The following is a 21,518-nucleotide window of genomic DNA, read 5'->3' as shown; positions in this document are numbered from 1 at the left end:
TGGGTGTACTGTGGACCCAAAATTTCCTAGGATTTGTCTTTTTGCCAACAAAACGTCTCAGATAACAACATGTGGGCAAATACTGCTGTTTGGTACATCAAAGGCTAACCTAGGGTTCTTCTCTGTGGTGTTTGAAATAGACCAAAAGTTATTTTCCAGGCACCATCCATAGTCAGTATGTTCCATAGCTGGTCATTACCACCGTGTGAAGAACTCTCTATGGAGGGAATGTGTGTCTGATAGAAAATGTTGCCCAGTCTAGTTAAATAATACCAGCATCAGTAGTATCTTGCTAATGAATCTACTACTTTGCAAGAGTTCTCAGACTTTCATACGATCCAACAAGTGAAGCGGTTCCTTTATTTTGATGCGGTTTAAATTTTACAGATCTGTAAAAGTTAATGTTTTACCTTACATAGCAGTAGTTACTGTACACGAGTGAGAATTAAAGTCACCTACCACAGCTACTTGTAAATGAGACATTTTCCTTGTCTTTCAGGTTGATCTTCAAACATCGTGTCATAACCAAAGCTAAACTTGGAAGAAATCTGCACATGGACATTGCCAAGTTCAAGGTGAATATAATTTTAATATATCAAAATGTTATTATAATAGTTGTGCCAATCTCAACTGTTGTATATGCATTAGACTCAACAGTATATCATTTGATGGAAAAGCTTTCTGACAGTATGTACAACTGTCAAACTGTAGCAATTCACAGTACCCCTGCTCCAGAATGAATTTAGAAAAAGTTAGTGTATCAGTGATTCAAGGTTAAAAATCCTCACTAAATATATTAGTAGAAGGACAAAAAGAAAGTCACAATTTAATAGTTCAACCATCATGTTCATACATTTATCCTTTGCCTTGCTGATGAAAATAACTGCTATTACCACTAGTCAAAGATCTACAAAGTCTAGTATTTGCTGATAGTTGATGGATTTCATTGATTGTTTGTTTTCTCACACAGGATGAGAGTGAAGACTACGTGGCTCACATGTGGCGTAAAGTTGCACTGTGTTCAAAGGATCAATTAGAACAGTTAACATCATACCAAATGGCCATAGAGGCTCTACATGTAAGTTACATCACAGTATTTACACTGACATAACATTACAACATCAGTATATCACCCAAACAGGACAACACCAGTGCTAACATAACAGTACCCCAACATCACAACAGCATAATTCCTGCTATTTAGCACTGTTAACGTTTCCGAACAACAGAAGTCACATATTTTATGCACCATCATTTTCCACAAAAGTTCCATTGTTTACAAGTTGCAAAATTTTTGTTTTTCCAATATGAATAGGTTGACATACATCAATATTGTCCTCCAAACCAATTCACAACAACATTATCCTCCGAAAGCAATGTGCATAACATCTTCACATGAAAGTAATCACTGTATGGTTGTTGAAAAGATGTCAAATGATTGTCTATTTTGTATTTTATTTATCACCAACAGTCTAGTGCTAGTGAATGGCAGAAGGTGGATTATCTGCTAGAGTTCTCAGAATGGTTATTCATCAATGAATTTCCACTACAAGATTGTATGGATCAAGTTGAATGGGCAGTTGATATACTCTTGAACATGAAGTTTGAAGTTGCAAAATCTGCTGGATCAGGTATATTGATAAATATTGATGAATAGATAAATAAGGCAATCATAGCATTGATCTTTTCATCATTGTCACAAAAGTAACACAGCTCATATTTGGTAATCTGTCAGACGTATGGTCACTGTTCTCCAAATATATTTCTGTGTTTACACTCAAACGTGATATTTCTGTAACTTAATCCCGGTTTCAAAATAATGGTTCTGTGCAAAATATTTGTATTTGTGTTTTGTTGGAATTCTTACTGTTTTGATACACATTCTTGTATCATAGCTCGTAAGAAGAGAGTCAGGAAAGGAAAGAAGTCACCTAGACCTGGATCTTCAGCGCCCTCAACTGTTGACAACAAAACTCACACTGAAGCCAGTGAAAGTGAAGATGAAGTCAACATTGGTGATTTCATCCCTGTCAAAGGAAAGGCTGTGATTGGTGTACCTGTGGCGAATACTGCCCTCACTATCAAAGATATGAATAATGTACGGCAATTAGATGCTCTGATCAGAGCACATATCATGCTTGCTAAGATTGCAGGCAAAGCCTCAATGTACCATGCTGATTATTGCATAACAGCATATGGTTACATTATAAGACTGTGGCAGGTAGGTTATTGTTTACAAAATCAGTGAAATACACACAGTTATTCTTTAACATTAAAATTGACGTGACAGTGAAGAGAATTAAATAATCACCTGAATGTGAGCCAGGAGACGTTTTGTTGGTGCTTGAAACTTTCTGGTGGAGCAACAATTAAGAAAAGCGAATGTGGAACTTACATTTATTTATTGCAGTATTCACTTTTAAAGAGATGTTAACTTTCCAAATTATCTTCAATACGCAATTTGGCATGAGCACTTGATGTGCTGACGGAAAGTGAATATCATTCTCAACACGGTTAGGAAGCAGTTCTGTAATGGGAATCTACTTGGTTGATTTCATTGAACTGAAATGGTTTTTTCTGTGATTGTATGTGCTTTAGAAATATTTCCATCTTCAATGCAACATAAATTGTGTGGAATTTTGACAGACATTTGCTTTATTATGCTTCTATCAATATCAGGTATGCCTACCATCTGCTGGCAAGGTTATGAAGGAACTGGCTACAAGACAGTCCACAGAACAGTTGAACCAGTCCAAGGGATCTGCCAAAGGCAAGAAAGGTAAAGATGGTAAAGGCAAAGACACAGAGACACCAAGAGATAAACCAAAGAGAAAAGGACCATTGGATGCACTGCCACATCATCCTGAAGACTGGGCTAGTTATGACGTACCAGATGAGGTATGAATTAACATTCAAATTTTAATTGTAAAAATCATCATTTAATAGTAGAATATCTGTATTTCTTTATGTGTGCATTCAAAATATGCCATTGAGTTTATCAGTGTGGTAAAATCTGATTGTGTCAAATGACTTCAAATTGTAAATTTCCCATGAGTAGCATTGTGTTAATCAAGAAAACAAACCCTCCTTCAGACACTCCTTTGTCAATTTCCTAAGGTTTACATACATTTATCATCTAAGAATACTTTTTCCCACTCCTGTTTATTTAGCCAAGAATACTTTTTACCACTTCTGTCAACTTTTTTAGAATATTTTTGCCATTCTTGTCAGTTTCCTAAAGTTTACATGTATCTTAGAGTGGGCATATACTTTGAATTGCCCATGTTTTGGATAAAGTTCAATTGAATGGAATTGAATATTTTTGATGCATGTAAATGAATTGTGCAGGCATTCAGAGTTTGAAAATTTGATTTGTTACATGATCTAATAGCCTGTGTGCAGCTTTAGTTTTGAATATTGCTTCAACATATTAATTATATTGGCATCTGTCAATTTTGAATTTCAATTTGCAGATACGGGAAGCATTCAAAGAAGACCACAGTGCTCAGGGTTTGAACAAAGAAAACCTGTACAAACCAGTAAGTGTTCAGTATATCATTGTTTCTATAATAGATACAAATTATATTGAGTGAGAACACTGCAACCCATTGTCTACTTTTGATCAATTTTGGCATTCTAGTGTCATGATACAAGTAGCCTGTGTCTGTGTGTCTGTGAGTGTGTTTATGATTTTGTCTTTATACAATCTCATCTCACATGTAAGGCAGGATTTTGATATCTGTCCAAATGAAATTTAAGAACACATTTTATTTGTAGCACAATACATTTGTCTATATTTTAAAAACTTTTAATGACTCTGTATGGTACCCTTCATATTTCATATGAATATATTTATTTATTTATTTATTTATTTATTTCGGAAATGTGTTCAAAATAAATCTTCTCCAGTGTTACTATTCAAAAACTTATTCCAGTATTTCATTTTAGAAATAATGCAATGGTCTTGCTACCTAACCGAGTTGTCATCTGAAATTATGCCGTGTCGTTGAATGGGCAATTCATGTGATATCAAAAAATGGTGATGTTCCCTGACACTGTGTTCTATTATATGCATGTGCTTCAGTAGTGACTTGTATGTCATTACTGATTATGACTTTTCTGAAATGCTATTTTCATAAATTTCAGATGTTAACACTTCACTACCTTGATGAGCTGAACAAGGAATTGAATGAGTTAGGATACACTCACCTCTCATTGCCAGTGTTGGCATTGGCCGAGACCATTGCTCATGATACAGTGGAATCCAAGACACTGGCCGCTGTATATCATCTCAAGTAAGTACTTTTAATTACCAAATTATTTACATACAGGTTATAGATAACTAAACCATAACAAAACAAGTCTGATTTAAGTATGTAAATACAAAGTACATAATATGTACCATATCAGAAAATTTACTCCTGTAGGGAAGGAATTCAAGACATAACTTGTTTCAGAATATACTCCAATATATCTTTCAAAGTTATTTCAATCATCTTATGTGAATTTTTCCTACCAGATCTATGGAAGTTTGCCAGTCATTGAATTTAGTAGCAGCAGCCAAATACCATGAACTACTGGTTGGTGACATCGCCATCAGTGAAGAGGAACAGGCCAGGTAAACAAACATTTCATAACTCATTGACATCTTTCCAGTTTTTTGAATTCACAGTGATTGGATTCATTGGTAGTTCTTACGTTGTTATAAGTACATGCTCTCACAATTCTTCAGCCTACTAAGTTAGAGAAAATTCTCTAATCAAGCAGCACACGTAGAGATGGATTACTGCAAAGACCGTCTTTGCTACCTAGTATAATTCTGAATGATTGAAAACATCATGCAATAAGTCAAACTAATGGTACAATCAGTGACATGGCCTTTCCAAAGGAAGAACCAGAAATTCTGATCAGAGGAATCAACATTAAAGGAAAATGAGCAAATTGAAAAGTTTTGTTAGTTTCCATTTACCAAACTTTTGTATAGCATTGGGAGCTGTTTAGATCAGTCAGCATATGCCAAGGAGCACCTTTTTACTGATATGAATTTTAATATTTCATCCCTTCTATCAAAGATTCCAAGTTCAAAGTGAAACAAAATTGAAATTAACACACAAATAAAAAGTTACTCGATATGAAACTCATACAAAACATGTCGTTGAACAAGAACTCAAGCACAACAAGCATGACAATTATTGATTTATTTTGCAATACTGATAAAATTGACCTGATGACTTGTAAATCAGATCCAGAGAAGAGATCGCCAAATGGCAAGAGAAGCAAGTACAAGTAAAGAAAGAAGAACTCAGAGTGGTGGAATCTCAGAAACACGTTGTCTTTGAAGATTCCTCAAAAAAATTCAAGAAATCTAGGCTTTTTACACCAGCTGATCAAAAGGTAATGCTTGCTCCAGGATATTTACCCTGTATCATATCACATAATTATATGAATGAGTAGAGAGTGTGGTTGTTGTAATATTATTGCTACCATGCTAAATGCTCAAATTTTTGTCTCTTTGTGTACAGAAACACTTACCTTTGCCACAAGCCAAAAAATTAGAACCAAATCGAAATGATGTTAGGATAAAAAATTCCAAAGGATCAACTAAGAGAAATGTAATCTGTTAAAAAATTCCTAGTGATTTTGTGTTTGGACAATTGTTCTGACTTTTATCAAAATCACAATCATGTACTGTATGCTAGGATGATATTGTGTTTGTCTTTGACCTTCAGTTTGACCTCAAGGAACCTGTGAAAGGTTTGAGTAGACATCTGAGTGGCCTTAGTTTGAGAGATGTATGGACCCAGGGTGCTGCAGTTCTTATCAGATTGGTAAGTACTCAGTCTTTATATGTACAGTATCTGTAGACTTTCAGTGTAGTGTCAGTGTTCTCCACTGGCAGATTGGAAAACAGAGAAATGGCTAATTCACATTGCAAATTGGATCCTTTGTGTAATTATTAACATATGAACGATTTTGTCTGAAAACAGGGGTATCCCATTCCTCAAAATGTCGTCTTTGAGAACCCCGACTGTCTACATTATTTTGACTGTGTATGCACTATTGACTCGTCTGTTATACCTCATGACAGAGTTTTTGAAAAATGTGGACTCAATGGTTCATTGTTAGTCCCACGGACACCGTCCGGGGGACTTATAGGTTTGGTCATGTCCGTGCGTGTGTGCGTGCGTGCGTGCGTACGTCCGGCGTCCGTCCGTCCGTTCACGCAGATATCTCAGAGATGCCTGGAGCGATTTCATTCAAACTTGGTACAAGGATTACTTCATATGTCATACAGATGCACGTCAATTTGTTTTTTGATACGATCCAATATGGCTGCCAGGCGGCCATTTTATTATGATTTTTTCATGTACAGAGCCATAACTCAGACATGTTTCAACTGATTTTATTCAAAGCTGGTACAAGGACATTGACCAATGTCATAGATATGCACATCAATTTGTTTTGTGATACGATCCAATATGGCCGCCAGGCGGCCATTTTGTTACGATTTTTCATGTACAGAGCCATAATTCAGGCATATCTCAACCGATTTTATTCAAACTTTGTACAAGGACATTGACCTATGTCATACATATTCACATCGATTTATTTTGTGATACAATTCAATATGGCCGCCAGGCGGCCATTTTATTACGATTTTTTCATGTACAGAGCCATTACTCAGGCATGTTTCAACTGATTTTATTCAAAGTTGGTACAAGGACATTGACCAATGTCATAGATATGCACGTCAATTTTTCATGTGATACGATCCAATATGGCTGCCGTGCGGCCATTTTGTTACGATTTTTTCATGTACAGAGCCATAACTCAAGCATATCTCAACGGATTTTATTCAAACTTGGTACAAGGACATTGACCTATGTCATACATATGCACATCGATTTGTTTTGTGATACGATCCAATATGGCCGACATGTGGCCATTTTATTACGATTTTTTCATGTCCTGAACTACAACTCAGACATGTATCAAGCGAATTTATTCAAAAGTATTTTTATCACAGACCTAAAGAAGAGGACTCTATCCTCTCTGAGGACATGTAATCAAAGTACCCATTAACAAGTGGGGACTGTGTCATCAACGATGACTTGTTCTTTATAAACCCAGCGTATTGAGCTTTAACCCTTTGCACCCTGACCCCCTAGTACTCTATGATGTCATCGGACATTTATGTCCGAGCCGGGTTCAAAGGGTTAATAAACTATTTCAATATGTATTTCCTATGCTTATTTGATTTCTCTTCTTCAAAAGATAGTAACAAAATTGTGACATTGGTAAAGGTGTTTACTTCATCATGTTAGATATATCACCTTCACCAATTTAAAACACCTCTACTGCCTTGATATGGTATTACGTAAAAACTTTGAAATGAGAATGATTGAAATGATTTTGTCACGCTTTGATTCTACCAGGGTCATTACCAAGTAGCACGTCAGATGTTAAATGAAGCATTGCTATCAGCGGTGGCGTTTGATGATCAAGTCTTACATACGCACATCCTACAAAACCTGGCACAGTTGTCATATCATGAAGCTAACATGGGACAGGTCATTGAACTTCTGAAATCAGCACAGGTAATAATGCCAAGATTAATCCAATCTTAGAAAATATATGAAAATTTTGTATGTTATTTCATTTTGGTATTTTTTCCCATTATAGATTACTTAGATGTGCAATTTATACTTGTTGAATATATTTGTTCATGGAACAAATACGAGTTGTTACACAAATACTCAGACTGCTCCATCCCGTACTGTGTAAATCTGACATGTTATAGACTCTGAAACCAATGACTGCACCTTACAGCAAGACTGAGCAATACTAGGCCACATTGTGCAACTTTACAAATTGACACAATTCAAGGGGGTCCAATATTGTTGCACTGTAGGAGATCCTAAGAAAAAGTAATTATTTTCTTTAGGAAGATAGGAGCGGTGTCTTATTCTTTCTTCGGATGAGCCCTCTTAAGATAGTATGTGCCTTGAAAGAGAAAGACTTAAACTTTCACTCATATTTTCTTCAATGTAACTTTCAACCCTTACACCAAATCAAGAATAAAAATCAGAGGTCACCCTGCAAAGTTTGGTACTAGAGAAACCAATTACAATGTACCTAACATTTAGCAATATTTGAAATTCAAAATGGATGTTGTCCCAGAGTTCAATCTTAGGGTAGAAATAAAATTTTTAATTTTTGAAAAACTATGACTGTAAAAAATCTTACTCCTGAGCTTTAAAACAAGCTCTGCAAGTGGTAGATCAGAAAAGAATTACAAAATGTTGAGTCTAAATATCTGTTTTTGAGTTGCATTCTCCTTTAATGTCTGTCAGCATCTTCTGTTACTTGTTAATAATAATTTTACATGAGTTAACTGTGACATTGTCCTCCCAGTTTCTCAAAACAATTGATTACACTGCAATTGTGTTTTTCACAGAAACTACCCTGTGATGAAATGACATGGCTGCGTTCTACTATGTTGATGGTGGAAGCCACACTGACTGATTCTGAAAGCAAAGACAAGTACAACAAAGCCAGGTCTATCTTACTCAAAGCTATGGCTGTATTCAACAAGCTGTCACCACAAAGACCTAACAAAACATCACTTATTGCATACATTAGAGCTACACTTCAAGCCAAGTAAGTTTATACTATTTATATTTCATTAGTATAAGCTGTGTGTTCACCTTCACACTTTCATTTTACTTTATCACAACATCTCATGTTTTTATCAACAATTTCACAATATGCATACACTGTTAGTCATACTACTGTACATCCAGTGTTTGGTCTTGAGAACACATATGTAAATAAATTACTGATATGATTAAAAATGATTTCCAATATTCATATACACATCACAGTGGCATTATACTGCTTATGTATCATCAAATGTGATCACCTTCCCAAAAGTTTTGATTTCATTGAAAATTTAATGTTACAAATTATGGTGATATTCAAAATAAATGTTAGACTACAGGTCTTAGCATGCAGGTCTTAGCAACCGTCATTGATTTTAACAGTTCTTAACCTTTTGAACGGCATGGTTTGTCTCAAGGGTCCCACATTCGGTTGTGTTTGTGAAACTATTTACTGGGAACCCGGTGTGAACAGATCAAGCCAATTAAAAAAATAGAAAAATATTGCGAGGGAACATTGCTATAGAATTCATGGCTGAGCTATGATCATTTCATGGTTTTGCAAGTAGATGATCAAGGAAGGTAATATTGAAATAAAGTAGACCTAACCAGAGTTTAACAATGTTATATATTTGCCAGATATGCATCCATTCAAGTAAGCCATGTACTGGATGAAAGTGGTAATACCATGAAAACAAAGGCAAACAAAGAACTTATGACAGCATGTCAGGTGAGTTTCCACATCATGATTCTGTCTTTAGCTGTGAAGTCAGAATTTTGTAAATTAGGGGATGCACGGCTAATATCTGGGCATAATGTATACCTAGAATGATACTGCATCCAGTACAAAATATATTTCTATAGATTTTACAGAAAGCTAAAAGAAATACCAGAGTTGCTATGGTTATTTACAGCACACCTGTAGTTGTATACCTCATTACGATGTCATTTACAGTTTTTGATGCTCATTTTGTTTTTGATATCATGGAATATATAAACTTGAATACAACTTTGAAGTTGATGATTTGATTTATTATATAGAGATTACAAGAGAGTGGAGATCAGCTGTTGATGAATGGTTATCACAGAGAAGCCATCAAGGTACTACAACAACAGGCTGGTGTTCTCAGACTCTTTGCCTGTGATAGCATTGACAAGGAGCAACAACACAGTTTTCTGATGCAAGCCAAGAAGATTCTACAGAAAGCTGTCAACATTGCAGATGAATTGTTACAGGATGTCATTACACTGTCATCAATACAAGAGGTACAGGTCTCTTTCATTGTCAATGTCATTTTCAATCTCATAGAGAATGGCAAGTATTGAGTTCATTAGCAAGATGTACTAGCAAGCTTAGTACAGATATGTGTCAAATGTCAGTAAGTCAAGGTGGCCACTTTACTTCATAGTCTTAACACTAGTCTTTGATCTCAACTTATGTGAATGCTTGCAAAAAAATATTTTAATAATAATTGCAGTTATTACTCATGTCTTTGTACAAACTGTAAAAATTGACAAACATGCGGAGCTCAGAAGAGTGACATGATGCATCAAGAATATATGTAAGTTCAAAGATATAGACATGTGCTACACCAGAATGTGCTAGCTCAAACTGAACAATGCCGTATGTTTCAGACACATAGAATATTGTAGTCCAGTGATAAGGCAAACATTGTATGACTTCAAGAAAAGGTGATGAATTCAAAATGTTGAATTCATGTCCTTGACAAAACATAATTTCTGGAGTTATAATTTGTATTCTTCTTTCATTTTTGATATGAATTACAGATGCGTACTGTAAGTCTACCATTGCAACGTGAAGTAACAAGCATGAAGATAGCTTATTCAGAACTTCTGATTGACATGTTTGTTTTGTATGCAAATGAAAAGAGACAACATCAACTGTTAGAGGAACGGAAAGCCTCCATTATCAAGGTATGCATCTAGGATAGCAGAACCCACCAGTCAAGAATTGATTTGAACAAAGTAGAGAAGTATCTAACAGTAATGCTTATCACAAAGCTGTAAACAGCACAGTTCTCACTTATCAGTAAATGTTGGTAGTATTTTATTTCATGAATAAAATAAATGATATGTCTCTAGTTTATCATTTTCCATAACATCTTTATGACACTGATTCAGGGATAGCTGAAATGAACATTAACCAAAGAGAAATTACGAGAATAGGAATGTTGCAAGACTGCCAAATAAAAGACAACACATGTAATGAATCATGAACTAGCTGTTTTCAAAACATAACGATGATTGTTATTAATAACATGACTGTGTATGATTGAATGGGTGAGTAACTGATGAATGTCCACAAAGTTGAGAGCTAGGAAGAGTTGGTGATGTCACCAGTACATGTCTGCATAGAATTTGAAGGGAAATAGGATTGAGAGATGTCTGACATCAATACAGTCAGCAGTCAGTGTACACTGTACTCTTGGGTTGTTAGGAAATGAATATATAATTTTACACAACCAAATACTGCATTGTAGATGTATCATAGAGATGAGTCATGTAAAACAGAGTTCTGATAGGTGGCTGCTTAATCAATAAAAAATGTTATTTATTTATTTATTTATTTATTTTATATCTATATTATCATGTGGATCAACTTTCACATTCTATAATGGAAAAAACACGTATTGCTAATATATTCTCAAACCATAATAAAATCAGTTACATCTTTACTACTTTACAGACAGTGGAAGAGTTTGTGTCAGCAACACCAAATTTCTCGGATGTGGAAAAGGAATGGCAAGATACAGCATGGTAGGTCTCTATTTTATAGGAGAGGTTGTCTTCGACAAGGCAACAGAAATCAATCAATTTTGTCAGTATGATACAGATAACACAGTTGTGTTTGATACTTTGTGTAACTAACAATGTGAAAAACTCAATCAAGTACAGCTTCATATATGAACATGTACTGACTTTTAGATTCACAGCCAAAATGCAATAGTGTAAACGGAAATCCACTGAAAATCTTGTTTTCTATATTTATTCTGTTCCCATCAGTTCTCTGGCTGAAGTGGCTCTTCTACAACTGACAAGTGCTCACAACTTATCCGGTAGTATCAGTGAACTCAAAGCTAAGGTACGGTCTTGTATTTCATTCTCCTAGCCAGACCATTCATGTATAAACTGTGATTATATTCATCCACATCAGATTCTCAAAAAGAAATTCCATAAATATTAGTATTGAGATTCAACTAATGATGCAATAAATGTGATACAAAGGTTGAAAGATGTCATTATTTCAATCAGGATACATGTATTGTTATATACTATCATAATGTAAGTGTTTCAGAAAAATGATTTTGAAAAATTCTGTAATGATTATGTATAATGATTTGTGGACTTAGAGTAGTGTGAGAACACTGTGTACAGCAATAATCTTTGGATGTAATATTTTGCAGAGTCTCTACAACATTGGTAGATGTTTGCGTATGTTAGCAGTACATGTCGGACCTGACCCAGCTGCACAATGGGATGTCTATGATATGGTAAGAACATGATACTATCATAGTCTTGTATAAAGTTGAGATCAGCTGTTCATATCTTAATGCCATCACCACAAATTTGCTGTTCTATAAAACTGTTCACATAGAATGCATCCAACTTGATTATTTGTCTGTATTTTCTGCTTGTTTAACGTATCAATTTATTTCAACACTAAAGGCAAACATCAATGGCAACTATTGTTTCAGTCTTGTTCAGCAAAAAACAAATTAATGTAATGACTTAACACTCACATCTTAAATTTCAGAATTTGAGTCAGAGTGATGGTCAAATGACATCATCTGCTGTGGATAAAAGTTTACCTACTGTACCAGCTGAAGGTAGTATTGGTAGTGAAGCTGAACACCTTGAGGAAGTACACGATGACACTGATACTAAACAGCAAAGCAAATACACTCATCTCGCTCAAAAAACAAAGGTGTGTTCTTCTTTATTGTTGATATTTTGCGTCAGCGGTTTGTCAAGTCTTTCTTTCAAGTCATTATCATCATTCTGAAAATGAATTTATTTGAAGTGCAATGGAAATTACAGAAGTGATATCATGCTTATCATGCTTATCATGCTTATCATGCTTTTCCACATGGACTGTCGTAAAGTGAATAAATATGATTAAATAAATGGCGCCATATCAATTACTAAGCCATCTCTTCCCATTTGATAAGTTGCTTGGAACATGTTTACACCTGTATTGCCTTGCTCTCTAGCTTTCAGTTTGGAGACTTTACAACTCACACAGAATCCACACTCTGTAAAAGATTCGTAAAGAATAGTTTTAGCTCCTAACTTTCAATGTCAGTGTAACCTTTGTGGAGATTTGTTCACTGTCATGTGGAGTGCTGTGGCTACGCACAAAGATAGTCTGTAAAGAAAGTAATATGGTAATAAACTGAGTTCGAATTTATAATCAGAAAAAGTTGAATGAGCTATTGGTTACATTTCTTGGCAACCCTTAATTTGATCATCCGTTGCGCTGAGCTTTGCATATAGAATATGAATTTCATGTTGATCCACTAAAATATTGCAATATAATAACTTTCATGGTTAGTGCAGATATGAGTGTTTCAATGACCTGGTATTGTATTCCATGATATTGTAATTTTCAGCAAAATCAAGCTTTATCAGAGCACTACTTGGCTCAAGCAAGTGAAGTTCTCAGCCAGTGTGTTCAGCTTGCCCTACAGAAAGGACACACGGTAAGTAGATAATAACAACTACATCAACAATCAAACTAATACCAAGTTCTGTGATTATCATTGTAAAACTCACTCATTACAGCTGTTGTTTTATCAATCATTTCTTTTAAGTATCATGGGAAATATGAGTGATGTTACATTGCTAACTCCTACAAACATTGGTTGACAGGTTCTAGTAATAGTAGCATGAGAATCATGAATTGTAATACCAACCAAGATATACTAACATTGACAAACAAAACAAGAGAACACTCCTGATAATTCATTGATCAAAAGCATTATCCTACTCCATTAGACTGTACTAGATTCAGGCTTGTACACTGTCATATATTGTATGTTTTAGGAGATAGTATCTAGCGCATCATTGGAGATGGTTGAAGTATGTGGTCAGTTTGATCCATCCACAGCTTCTCATTATCTGGCTATCTATCAGGTAATGTTTATTGGAATTGAACAAGTTCCATCTTTGTTTCCGAGAAACTAGGTTCTTTGGTATAACCATGACTGTAAAAACCCATAGAGATGCAAGGCTGTATGATGTACCGTCAGGTGTGCCTTCAGTCAACTTGGTCTTGATTTGATTTGATAATTGCAAAGTACAATCTTAAGTGTCTTCAACTTAGATGACACTTCAGTAATCTGTAACTTCTCTCAAAGTGCTGTCCAGGTCTGTTTATGTGAAATAAGAAGTAGCATGAGAATCATGAATTGTAATACCAACCAAGATATACTAACATTGACAAACAAAACAAAAGAACACTCCTGATATTCATTGATCAAAAGCATTATCCTACTCCATTAGACTGTACTAGATTCAGGCTTGTACACTGTGATGTTTTACTTAAACACCTCATGTATTGTATGTTTTAGGAGATAGTATCTCCTAATCTTGTCCAACAAGATTCCATGTTCCAAGTAGAAGCTTTCGAAACAACACATCCTCTAATCCATTTCTTCTTTACCTTGCACAGAGTTGTCAAGCATCTCTAAATTTGCAGTCTGTCTTGTCCAGAGCCCAGCTTGATCCCAGTACATCACAACAAGCTGCTTTGATCCATCAAAGACAACATCTACTGACAGATAATGTTACAACAAATCAGTCAAGAAGTCCACTGATGAAATCCATCATCAGTCATCTGCAGGATGAATCTGAGGTAAATAGTGTTTTCTCTATAATGGTTAGGATTATGAACATGTCAACGCCTTAGTATGATATATCTCAAGCCTTTGGATGAATACCCAATTTAACTTTAGAAGTCAATGGTTTACATATACAGGAACAAATGCTCTATGGTTTTCTTTTCATTGAACCAGGTAGAACACACATGTCATGTTCTGTTATGAAAGTCCCATCTCTTGAAAGTGTATATCTGTCTCTCCTTTTGTTAAAATTGTTTCGCAGATACTCATTATGATATAATTGAAGATAACAAGGTATTGAATTCAGTCATTCTAGGTTTACATCACATTCCCAGTAATTGTACATCATAGGTTCATATGTGATTCGTATGATTAATGTTAATGTACAACACATCTATCACATTCTAGGCATGGAAACATTTAGCTGTAAGCCACCAACACATGGACTTGATGAAAGAATTACCATCCAACTTTACAATAATGATACTACAACACTCAGAGGACAAGTAAGTATGCTCTTGTATTGACTGAAGTTTGCAAGTTACTTGAGAAGAAAAACAGTCCAACTGCAATAAAAAGTTTGAAGATCTCTCTCTGTTCCTAATAATCAAACCAACTTTAGAACATTTTGATGGAAGTTTTCTTTCAAAAGTATGGTTAAAACAGTCTTGTCTCTGTATTGCCATACTCGAGTGGAAGTCAGGTTGGGTACTTTCTCTTGTTAAAGATTCAGATTACTTTCAATTTTTCCTTACGGTAAAATAACATTTATTACGTTGCATGTGTTTTAATTCTGCAGGTCATTACTATACGGAGCAGTGTTAGACAAACAGAAATCAGGAGGTGGCAAAGAGACTAAACCCAAAGCTGGGACTTCACACAGCTCCAAATCAAGAGTTGCCAGGACTATTGTAGAACCCCATGCATTGGAGGATCTGATGAGGAAATTCCGTCAGTTCAAATTTGATGTCATGCAAATGTTACTAAAGGCTGAGTATCAGAGATCTCAGCAAGCACAGAGAAAGAAAATGTTGGAGAATTTAGAAGATTTGGAACAGAAAACAGTCAAGGTTTGTTCTTGACCTTGGTTCCGTAGCCTTTCAAAGATATCTCAATATTGATTAGATTAATCTTTATTCACTTCAACTTTATAATATTGCAATACATGTGAAATAAATGTAAATACAATGGTTGTAGAAGTGAGAGGCTAAAGGAAGTTAAAATTAACTGATCTAGTTTAGCCTCAACTCTGATAAATGCATTTACTACGTACACACTGTCAGGTGACTGCAGGTTGAAAATAACTCTTAGAACACAGGCAACTCAAACTGTACAGAAAATAAGAAATTTACTTGTAGAATTCAGGTGGATGATTTTCTAGCAACAGTGTGAAAAAGTGAAAAATCATACAGTCCATATCATTGGACTGGCTGTCTTATAGTTCAGTTGGCAGCCATTGCGAGGTTTGATTTAAAAAATCTAAATGTATGATATATATTACAAATATTTGCAATGGGTCAAAGTACTACTCAAAAAAATTATCAAATCATTGACTTCAAAGTAAATAAAAATGTAGACTAGTCAGTGTAGCGGTACAATGAATGTAGTATCCCAGCAACCACACAGTATCTGAAAGACACCTTTATTCCCTTGGTAGTACATGAAGTATAACAGATATTTGGTATTTGTTTTATATTAATTACCTGTATGCTTCATTCATTTTTATTGATTTAATGTTGAATACAGGAAATATCTGATGATGTACTGAAAGAAGAGCAAAGGTTACAGGATAGATTTATAGAATTACTGGTTGCCATGGAAGACTATCTCAAACCAGTCACCTCCCAGTTGGACAAAGCTTTCAGGTCAGAGTCATTTGGACACTACTATTCAATCTGCCTATCCAACTAGAAATTTAGCTGATATTTGAATTAATAATTTCCACTTTTATATTATATTACAAGTTGACATATCAAAGTAAAAGTGATCATTGACATGGCATTTCAACACATTCACTCTTTTAAGTCTTTTATACAAGTCGGGCATCTGTTGTTTTGTAGCTCCTCTCATTATGGTATCCAGGTTTTTTGAGAAGAGATATCGTACAATACACCCTGATACTATAGAAACACGGTAACTCCACAAGTGACCATGATAGAAATGATGTTACTGGTGAGAGTTGACATACCTAGAGGGCGTTATTGCACATTTACTCTCTAACCTTTGCTCCATTGCTACACCCTGCTCTGCTAAAAGCAAAATTATACACATATTGACTGGCCATGAGGGCAACAGCATACGTCTGTACCCCGAGGGACTGTGAGTCACCCTAAAAAACAGACTGTTTCCCGAGGCCGTAGGCCGAGGGAAACAGTCTGTTTTTGGGGTGACTCACAGGCCCGAGGGGTTAAAGACGTATGCTGTTGCCTTCATGGCCAGTCAATATGTGTTTTGTAACACATCTCATCCGTAGCCATGCATAAGAACGTACTATACACAAAAGTTGTCTCATGTAGGCCTACGATGTAATATGTTGGAGTGGTTCAGTAAGAAAACGTTTTTCCAAACAGGATCGCAATACTTCTGCAAAACGTTCAATGCACCTTTGATTATAGTTTTCGCCCGTTTCGAGTCCTTGTTGGAAACCAAAGCATTCAATTCTTCTTCAGAAAGTAGGATAAACCAAAAAAATTCTCGACTATCGTTTCGATTGGCCGCAGACGACATCTTTGTTTACATTCCGGTCCGCGCACGCGTCAATGTCGTCTTTGACGTCAGCGGACATCATTTTTCAGAACTGATGCCTGGCAGGCAACAGTTCCAACAAATGATGCCTGATGACGTCGTTTGCGTGGATCAGCACAAAAAGAATGCATCCCACGTGACTATCAACTGGCGAATTAGAATACAGACTGCGGATGAGGTGTGTTACAATCACTATTATTGCTCACTAACAGTTGAATGTTGCCCACACCTCATTGACATTGATAAGGTGCCTTGAAATATAAATATTACAACAGACAATGACTTTGTTAGATAAGGTTTTCAATGTCTTCAGCAAGTTGTTTGAAAATTTATCTAAACTTTAAACTTTTTACTGACAGAGCGACTGATTCATTGGCATCTATTGGTGGTAAAGAAAGCCAGACATCAGATGAATACATGGTGATACTTGCAGATAAATGGTTGTTGGAATTACCACTGGAAGCCATGGCTATGTTACAACATCCTAGTATTTTCTCATTGAGTAGAGATTTCTCACTTCAAATGTTGTACAACAGAATTCATAGAGAACCTGAAGGTCAGTCCATCCTATGTCAAACCTCAGGCTGTTATTTAAAATTCGTCACATGGTGTTTCACAGAAAACTGGTTTCACAACATCAGATGGTACTTACTTAGATTAGTTAGTTTTCCTCAAAATATCGTAAATATATGTGCATTTTGGTAAATATAAAGATTTGACTGCACAATACAAATACAATTTGTTTGATAGTTTGAAAATGATTAAATTTACACTGTAGTTTGTAACATTCTGTTCCTTTGTGAATACCGAAATTCAAATGTTTTGCAGGTCAAATGATGTCAACTTGAGATAGTTATCCCAAAATACAGGAGTTTGATCCATGAAATTTAAATCATGGAAGTGAGAGATAAAATCTTGTTTTTTCAGCATACTGTGATTTCAGCAAATAAGTACACTATCTGAAAGGGTTGGGGTCATAAGAACTGCGTCTGTGTGACTTTCTTGTTTTCAATCAATGTATTTCATGCACAATATCTAGATGCATCATGTCAATAGATGCAATATGTAAATTCCATGATGTACATTATGACAAACTTATTTTAACTTTCATCAATCACCATCGTACCTGGGATACAATTTATACACTGGTCATATAAACCCCATACGACCTTATAGCACAGTTCCAAGGAACCCCTCCCTTTAAGGCAAACAGCAAAGTGTTCTATCAAGTGTTTGTTGATTTGATATTTCAGAGGAAGGTGAAGATAAGAAGAAGAAAGATGCAAAAGCCAAGGCTAGTAAGACTGCTGCCAAGGATAAAGGCAAAAATGTCAAGATGGTAAGTTTATCCTTTTCTACCTTCATTCATATTGACAATGATCTTGTCAAAGTCATCACCTGCCACTGCTATCAAATAAATATGCTACATACACACAATGTTCTCATCAGTCCTTTAGTCCTAGAGTGCTGTAGGTTTATCTAAGTGTTTGTCTCCCTATATGCATGAGTGTATTATTTATGTGTAAATGTATGTGTATGTACATACATATGTCTGCCTGTATGTGTATGAACCAGTATGTATCTATACATGGTATTTATGTTTGTATAGCTACCATATTTGTCTATATATATCCATCTGTCTATGCATGCATCTACGTATGAATTGTAATTGTGTTGTTAAAGGACCACAAAAATATGACAAATGTCATGGTATATTGTGTTTTTTATGCTAACACTGATTCAAATTGAATTGACTGATTTGATGTTATACTATCATATTTGTTTTCATCCACTTAGCCAACTGTTCTGATTACTTCATCATTTCTTGATATTTACAAAGTAATTTAGATGTTTTATGCTGTAGCACAAAGTTGCAACACTCTACTGTCACAGTGTCTCATTAGTTGATTTTTCTTCTGGTTTTCCAGGTTCCAGTTGATAGAAACGTTCCAGCAACTTGTCTACCATTGGATACCCATGGCTTTAGATGTATCCTTTCCTCTGTTGAACAAAAATTAATATCATAAGAAGAAGATATGACAAAAAATTATCAATAAATATAATTTATACAGTACTTTAATGAGAGTGTCATAGACATGTGTCAGTGGTGATATTATGCTGTGTGTTTATGTGTTAATGAAATGTCACATATCATATTCGGGAATGCTAAATCCATTTATACTTGACTTTCCTACAAAGACATCAGAATGTAATTAATCTATTGTTGATAGTTTATGACTTGTTCCTTAATTGGTTGTCAGACATTGTAGATCCACATGATGAAAACACAGATCTTGGTAAGTGTTATGATAAGTGTTATGACTCCTTTCAGCTTGTCAACTATTGTAGTTCATCAAATACAAAACTACACTACAGCACAGAATTAATAGTATTCTTTTTGAAGAGAAGTTGTCATTTTTGTTCTGAAATATTCATTAAAGTTCATCTGCTAAATAATACCCACTGATATCATGAAATGCTTCAATATGTGAACAAAATGCAAGGTAACATGTTTACTGGTCATCACTTCTCATCACAGTGTGTTATTCTGTTCTGTAAATTTGTCATCGGAATGCTCACGTATTATTTCCTTACAATTTAGAAACCTATGGGCCGATCTACAACATGACAGAACTGCTGAAGAAATACCAGAGTCAGTTCACTGGCAGATGGGAAGGCATTATGGGAAATGAGCATGTGCCAAGGTAAGAAAGACAGTTAGAGTCTGTATTGAAATCACAGACCAACTGGAAAAGTCGTACGTTCACAAGCTATTTAGCATTCTGTGTAAATGTGCAATCACAAACTATTGCAAATTATAAACTATTGCAAATACACAGCAGTTTATGCGTTTTACTGTTGTTAAATTGTGATGTTTAACTCTCAATAAGCTATCAATGACTGCTTTATATATGTGTGTTTGAAGTAGGCAATTTTGAAATTATTTCTCCTGTAATATGTATAAAGGTGAATACCATGACAAATCTGTCATATATTTTGTATCACATTTTGACAATTGTGAAAAACAGTGCCACAGTCACAGAAGCATATAAAACAGCCTTTACTATCATACATTTTGCTGCAGTATAATAGTAGTTAACAGTGTTTACCATATTGTAACCAGTTGTAAACATTCCACTCCAGACTTTGTCACTCAAATGAATTCAACACTTTAGAAAACTTCAAGTTTTTGATAATATTACCATGATTTTGTTAAGGGAGATATTTTTTACACAGAGAAATGACTGAATATTATTTTTGTATTGTTTATAGTATTGGTGAATGGGAAATACAACTGAGTGAAAGTTCTGCTTTTGTATTCTATGGTATGGAGAAATTACTATCTCATCTCTCAGCATCCAAGCTGATTCCTATGAACCTATCAGGTGAGTCCATGCTAGCCTTTGATATACAGCCCAGCTCTCATTGGTGCTAAGGTGATAATAGTAAACCAATCAGAAACAATATGCAGTCATTGATAAACAGAAACCAATCAGAAACAATACATGTTCTTTGATAAACATTAGAGTAGCTGTCAAGATCGATAACTAGAGATGCAGTATATCTGAAACAAAGGGGAGATGATATGCTTGTATTCGCTGTATGTATGTGTCAACTTGGTATGTTGACAGCTAGGCATGTTACCAACAGAGGCCAAGTTTTATTTTGGCAGATATTAGTATTATAAATTGATACAGCATTCCAGTACAGTCAAACCAGAGGTAGTCAGACAGTATGTCTAGCTGAAAGTTGTTAATATAACTGCTGAAGAACTACACACTGTTTGTTACTTTTTTTGGGAACCTGAATCTATCCTATGAAATAAAAAGTGCAAAGCGATATTCCAAGTTGCAGAGTCATTAAGGACAAACACGGGGGATTTATTTAACCAGACCATTGTAAATGCCTTTGACAACTGAAAGTTATATCAGACTAACGGTCATTGTTACCCATTCTTTCAGTCATGGTTTGTCAATTCTTATGATCACATTTTGTTGACATTGAAAATGTGGCCCTCGATGCCATGGTTGTCCTGTAAAATCTTGCAGGGTTGAATTTTTGCACATCATAATGAAATAACCTGTCAAAGCAAGTATAGATGTGAAAAAGCCAACAGTTTCACCTCATTACAATTTTAGCAAAAAATACTGTCAGGGTTGATTTTCTGTGAAGTAGAGATTCACTTTTCCCAGAAGTAGGGAAATTGAAAAGTTTGTTTTTCTGTGAAGAGGTGATTTCATAATGACAGGAA

At 35.2% G+C, this 21,518-nt stretch overlaps 1 protein-coding gene across 2 annotated transcripts in view; it reads left to right on the top strand.

Moving 5' to 3' along the window:
* LOC139120748 (cilia- and flagella-associated protein 46-like) overlaps positions 1-21,518 on the top strand; it is a 62,237-nt gene that overhangs the window by 36,082 nt on the left and 4,637 nt on the right. For both annotated transcript variants that reach the window (XM_070685298.1, XM_070685297.1), the window contains 31 exons: positions 500-575; positions 971-1,078; positions 1,472-1,631; positions 1,896-2,221; positions 2,680-2,898; positions 3,474-3,539; positions 4,147-4,295; positions 4,520-4,618; positions 5,244-5,394; positions 5,730-5,828; positions 7,437-7,598; positions 8,459-8,661; positions 9,300-9,390; positions 9,702-9,926; positions 10,449-10,595; positions 11,368-11,438; positions 11,685-11,763; positions 12,086-12,172; positions 12,436-12,606; positions 13,292-13,381; positions 13,725-13,814; positions 14,353-14,535; positions 14,930-15,027; positions 15,321-15,591; positions 16,268-16,386; positions 17,626-17,822; positions 18,520-18,605; positions 19,195-19,255; positions 19,528-19,563; positions 19,869-19,971; positions 20,540-20,652. In XM_070685298.1, the coding sequence (XP_070541399.1) occupies positions 500-575; positions 971-1,078; positions 1,472-1,631; positions 1,896-2,221; positions 2,680-2,898; positions 3,474-3,539; positions 4,147-4,295; positions 4,520-4,618; positions 5,244-5,394; positions 5,730-5,828; positions 7,437-7,598; positions 8,459-8,661; positions 9,300-9,390; positions 9,702-9,926; positions 10,449-10,595; positions 11,368-11,438; positions 11,685-11,763; positions 12,086-12,172; positions 12,436-12,606; positions 13,292-13,381; positions 13,725-13,814; positions 14,353-14,535; positions 14,930-15,027; positions 15,321-15,591; positions 16,268-16,386; positions 17,626-17,822; positions 18,520-18,605; positions 19,195-19,255; positions 19,528-19,563; positions 19,869-19,971; positions 20,540-20,652 (4,136 nt within the window). The remainder of the gene's footprint in view (positions 1-499; positions 576-970; positions 1,079-1,471; positions 1,632-1,895; positions 2,222-2,679; positions 2,899-3,473; positions 3,540-4,146; positions 4,296-4,519; positions 4,619-5,243; positions 5,395-5,729; positions 5,829-7,436; positions 7,599-8,458; positions 8,662-9,299; positions 9,391-9,701; positions 9,927-10,448; positions 10,596-11,367; positions 11,439-11,684; positions 11,764-12,085; positions 12,173-12,435; positions 12,607-13,291; positions 13,382-13,724; positions 13,815-14,352; positions 14,536-14,929; positions 15,028-15,320; positions 15,592-16,267; positions 16,387-17,625; positions 17,823-18,519; positions 18,606-19,194; positions 19,256-19,527; positions 19,564-19,868; positions 19,972-20,539; positions 20,653-21,518) is intronic.

This window comes from Ptychodera flava, chromosome 20, assembly GCF_041260155.1.
Source record: "Ptychodera flava strain L36383 chromosome 20, AS_Pfla_20210202, whole genome shotgun sequence".
Lineage (NCBI taxonomy): Eukaryota > Metazoa > Hemichordata > Enteropneusta > Ptychoderidae > Ptychodera > Ptychodera flava.
The sequence above is the reverse complement of the archived record's forward strand: the minus strand, read 5'-3'. Positions and strand labels throughout refer to the sequence as shown.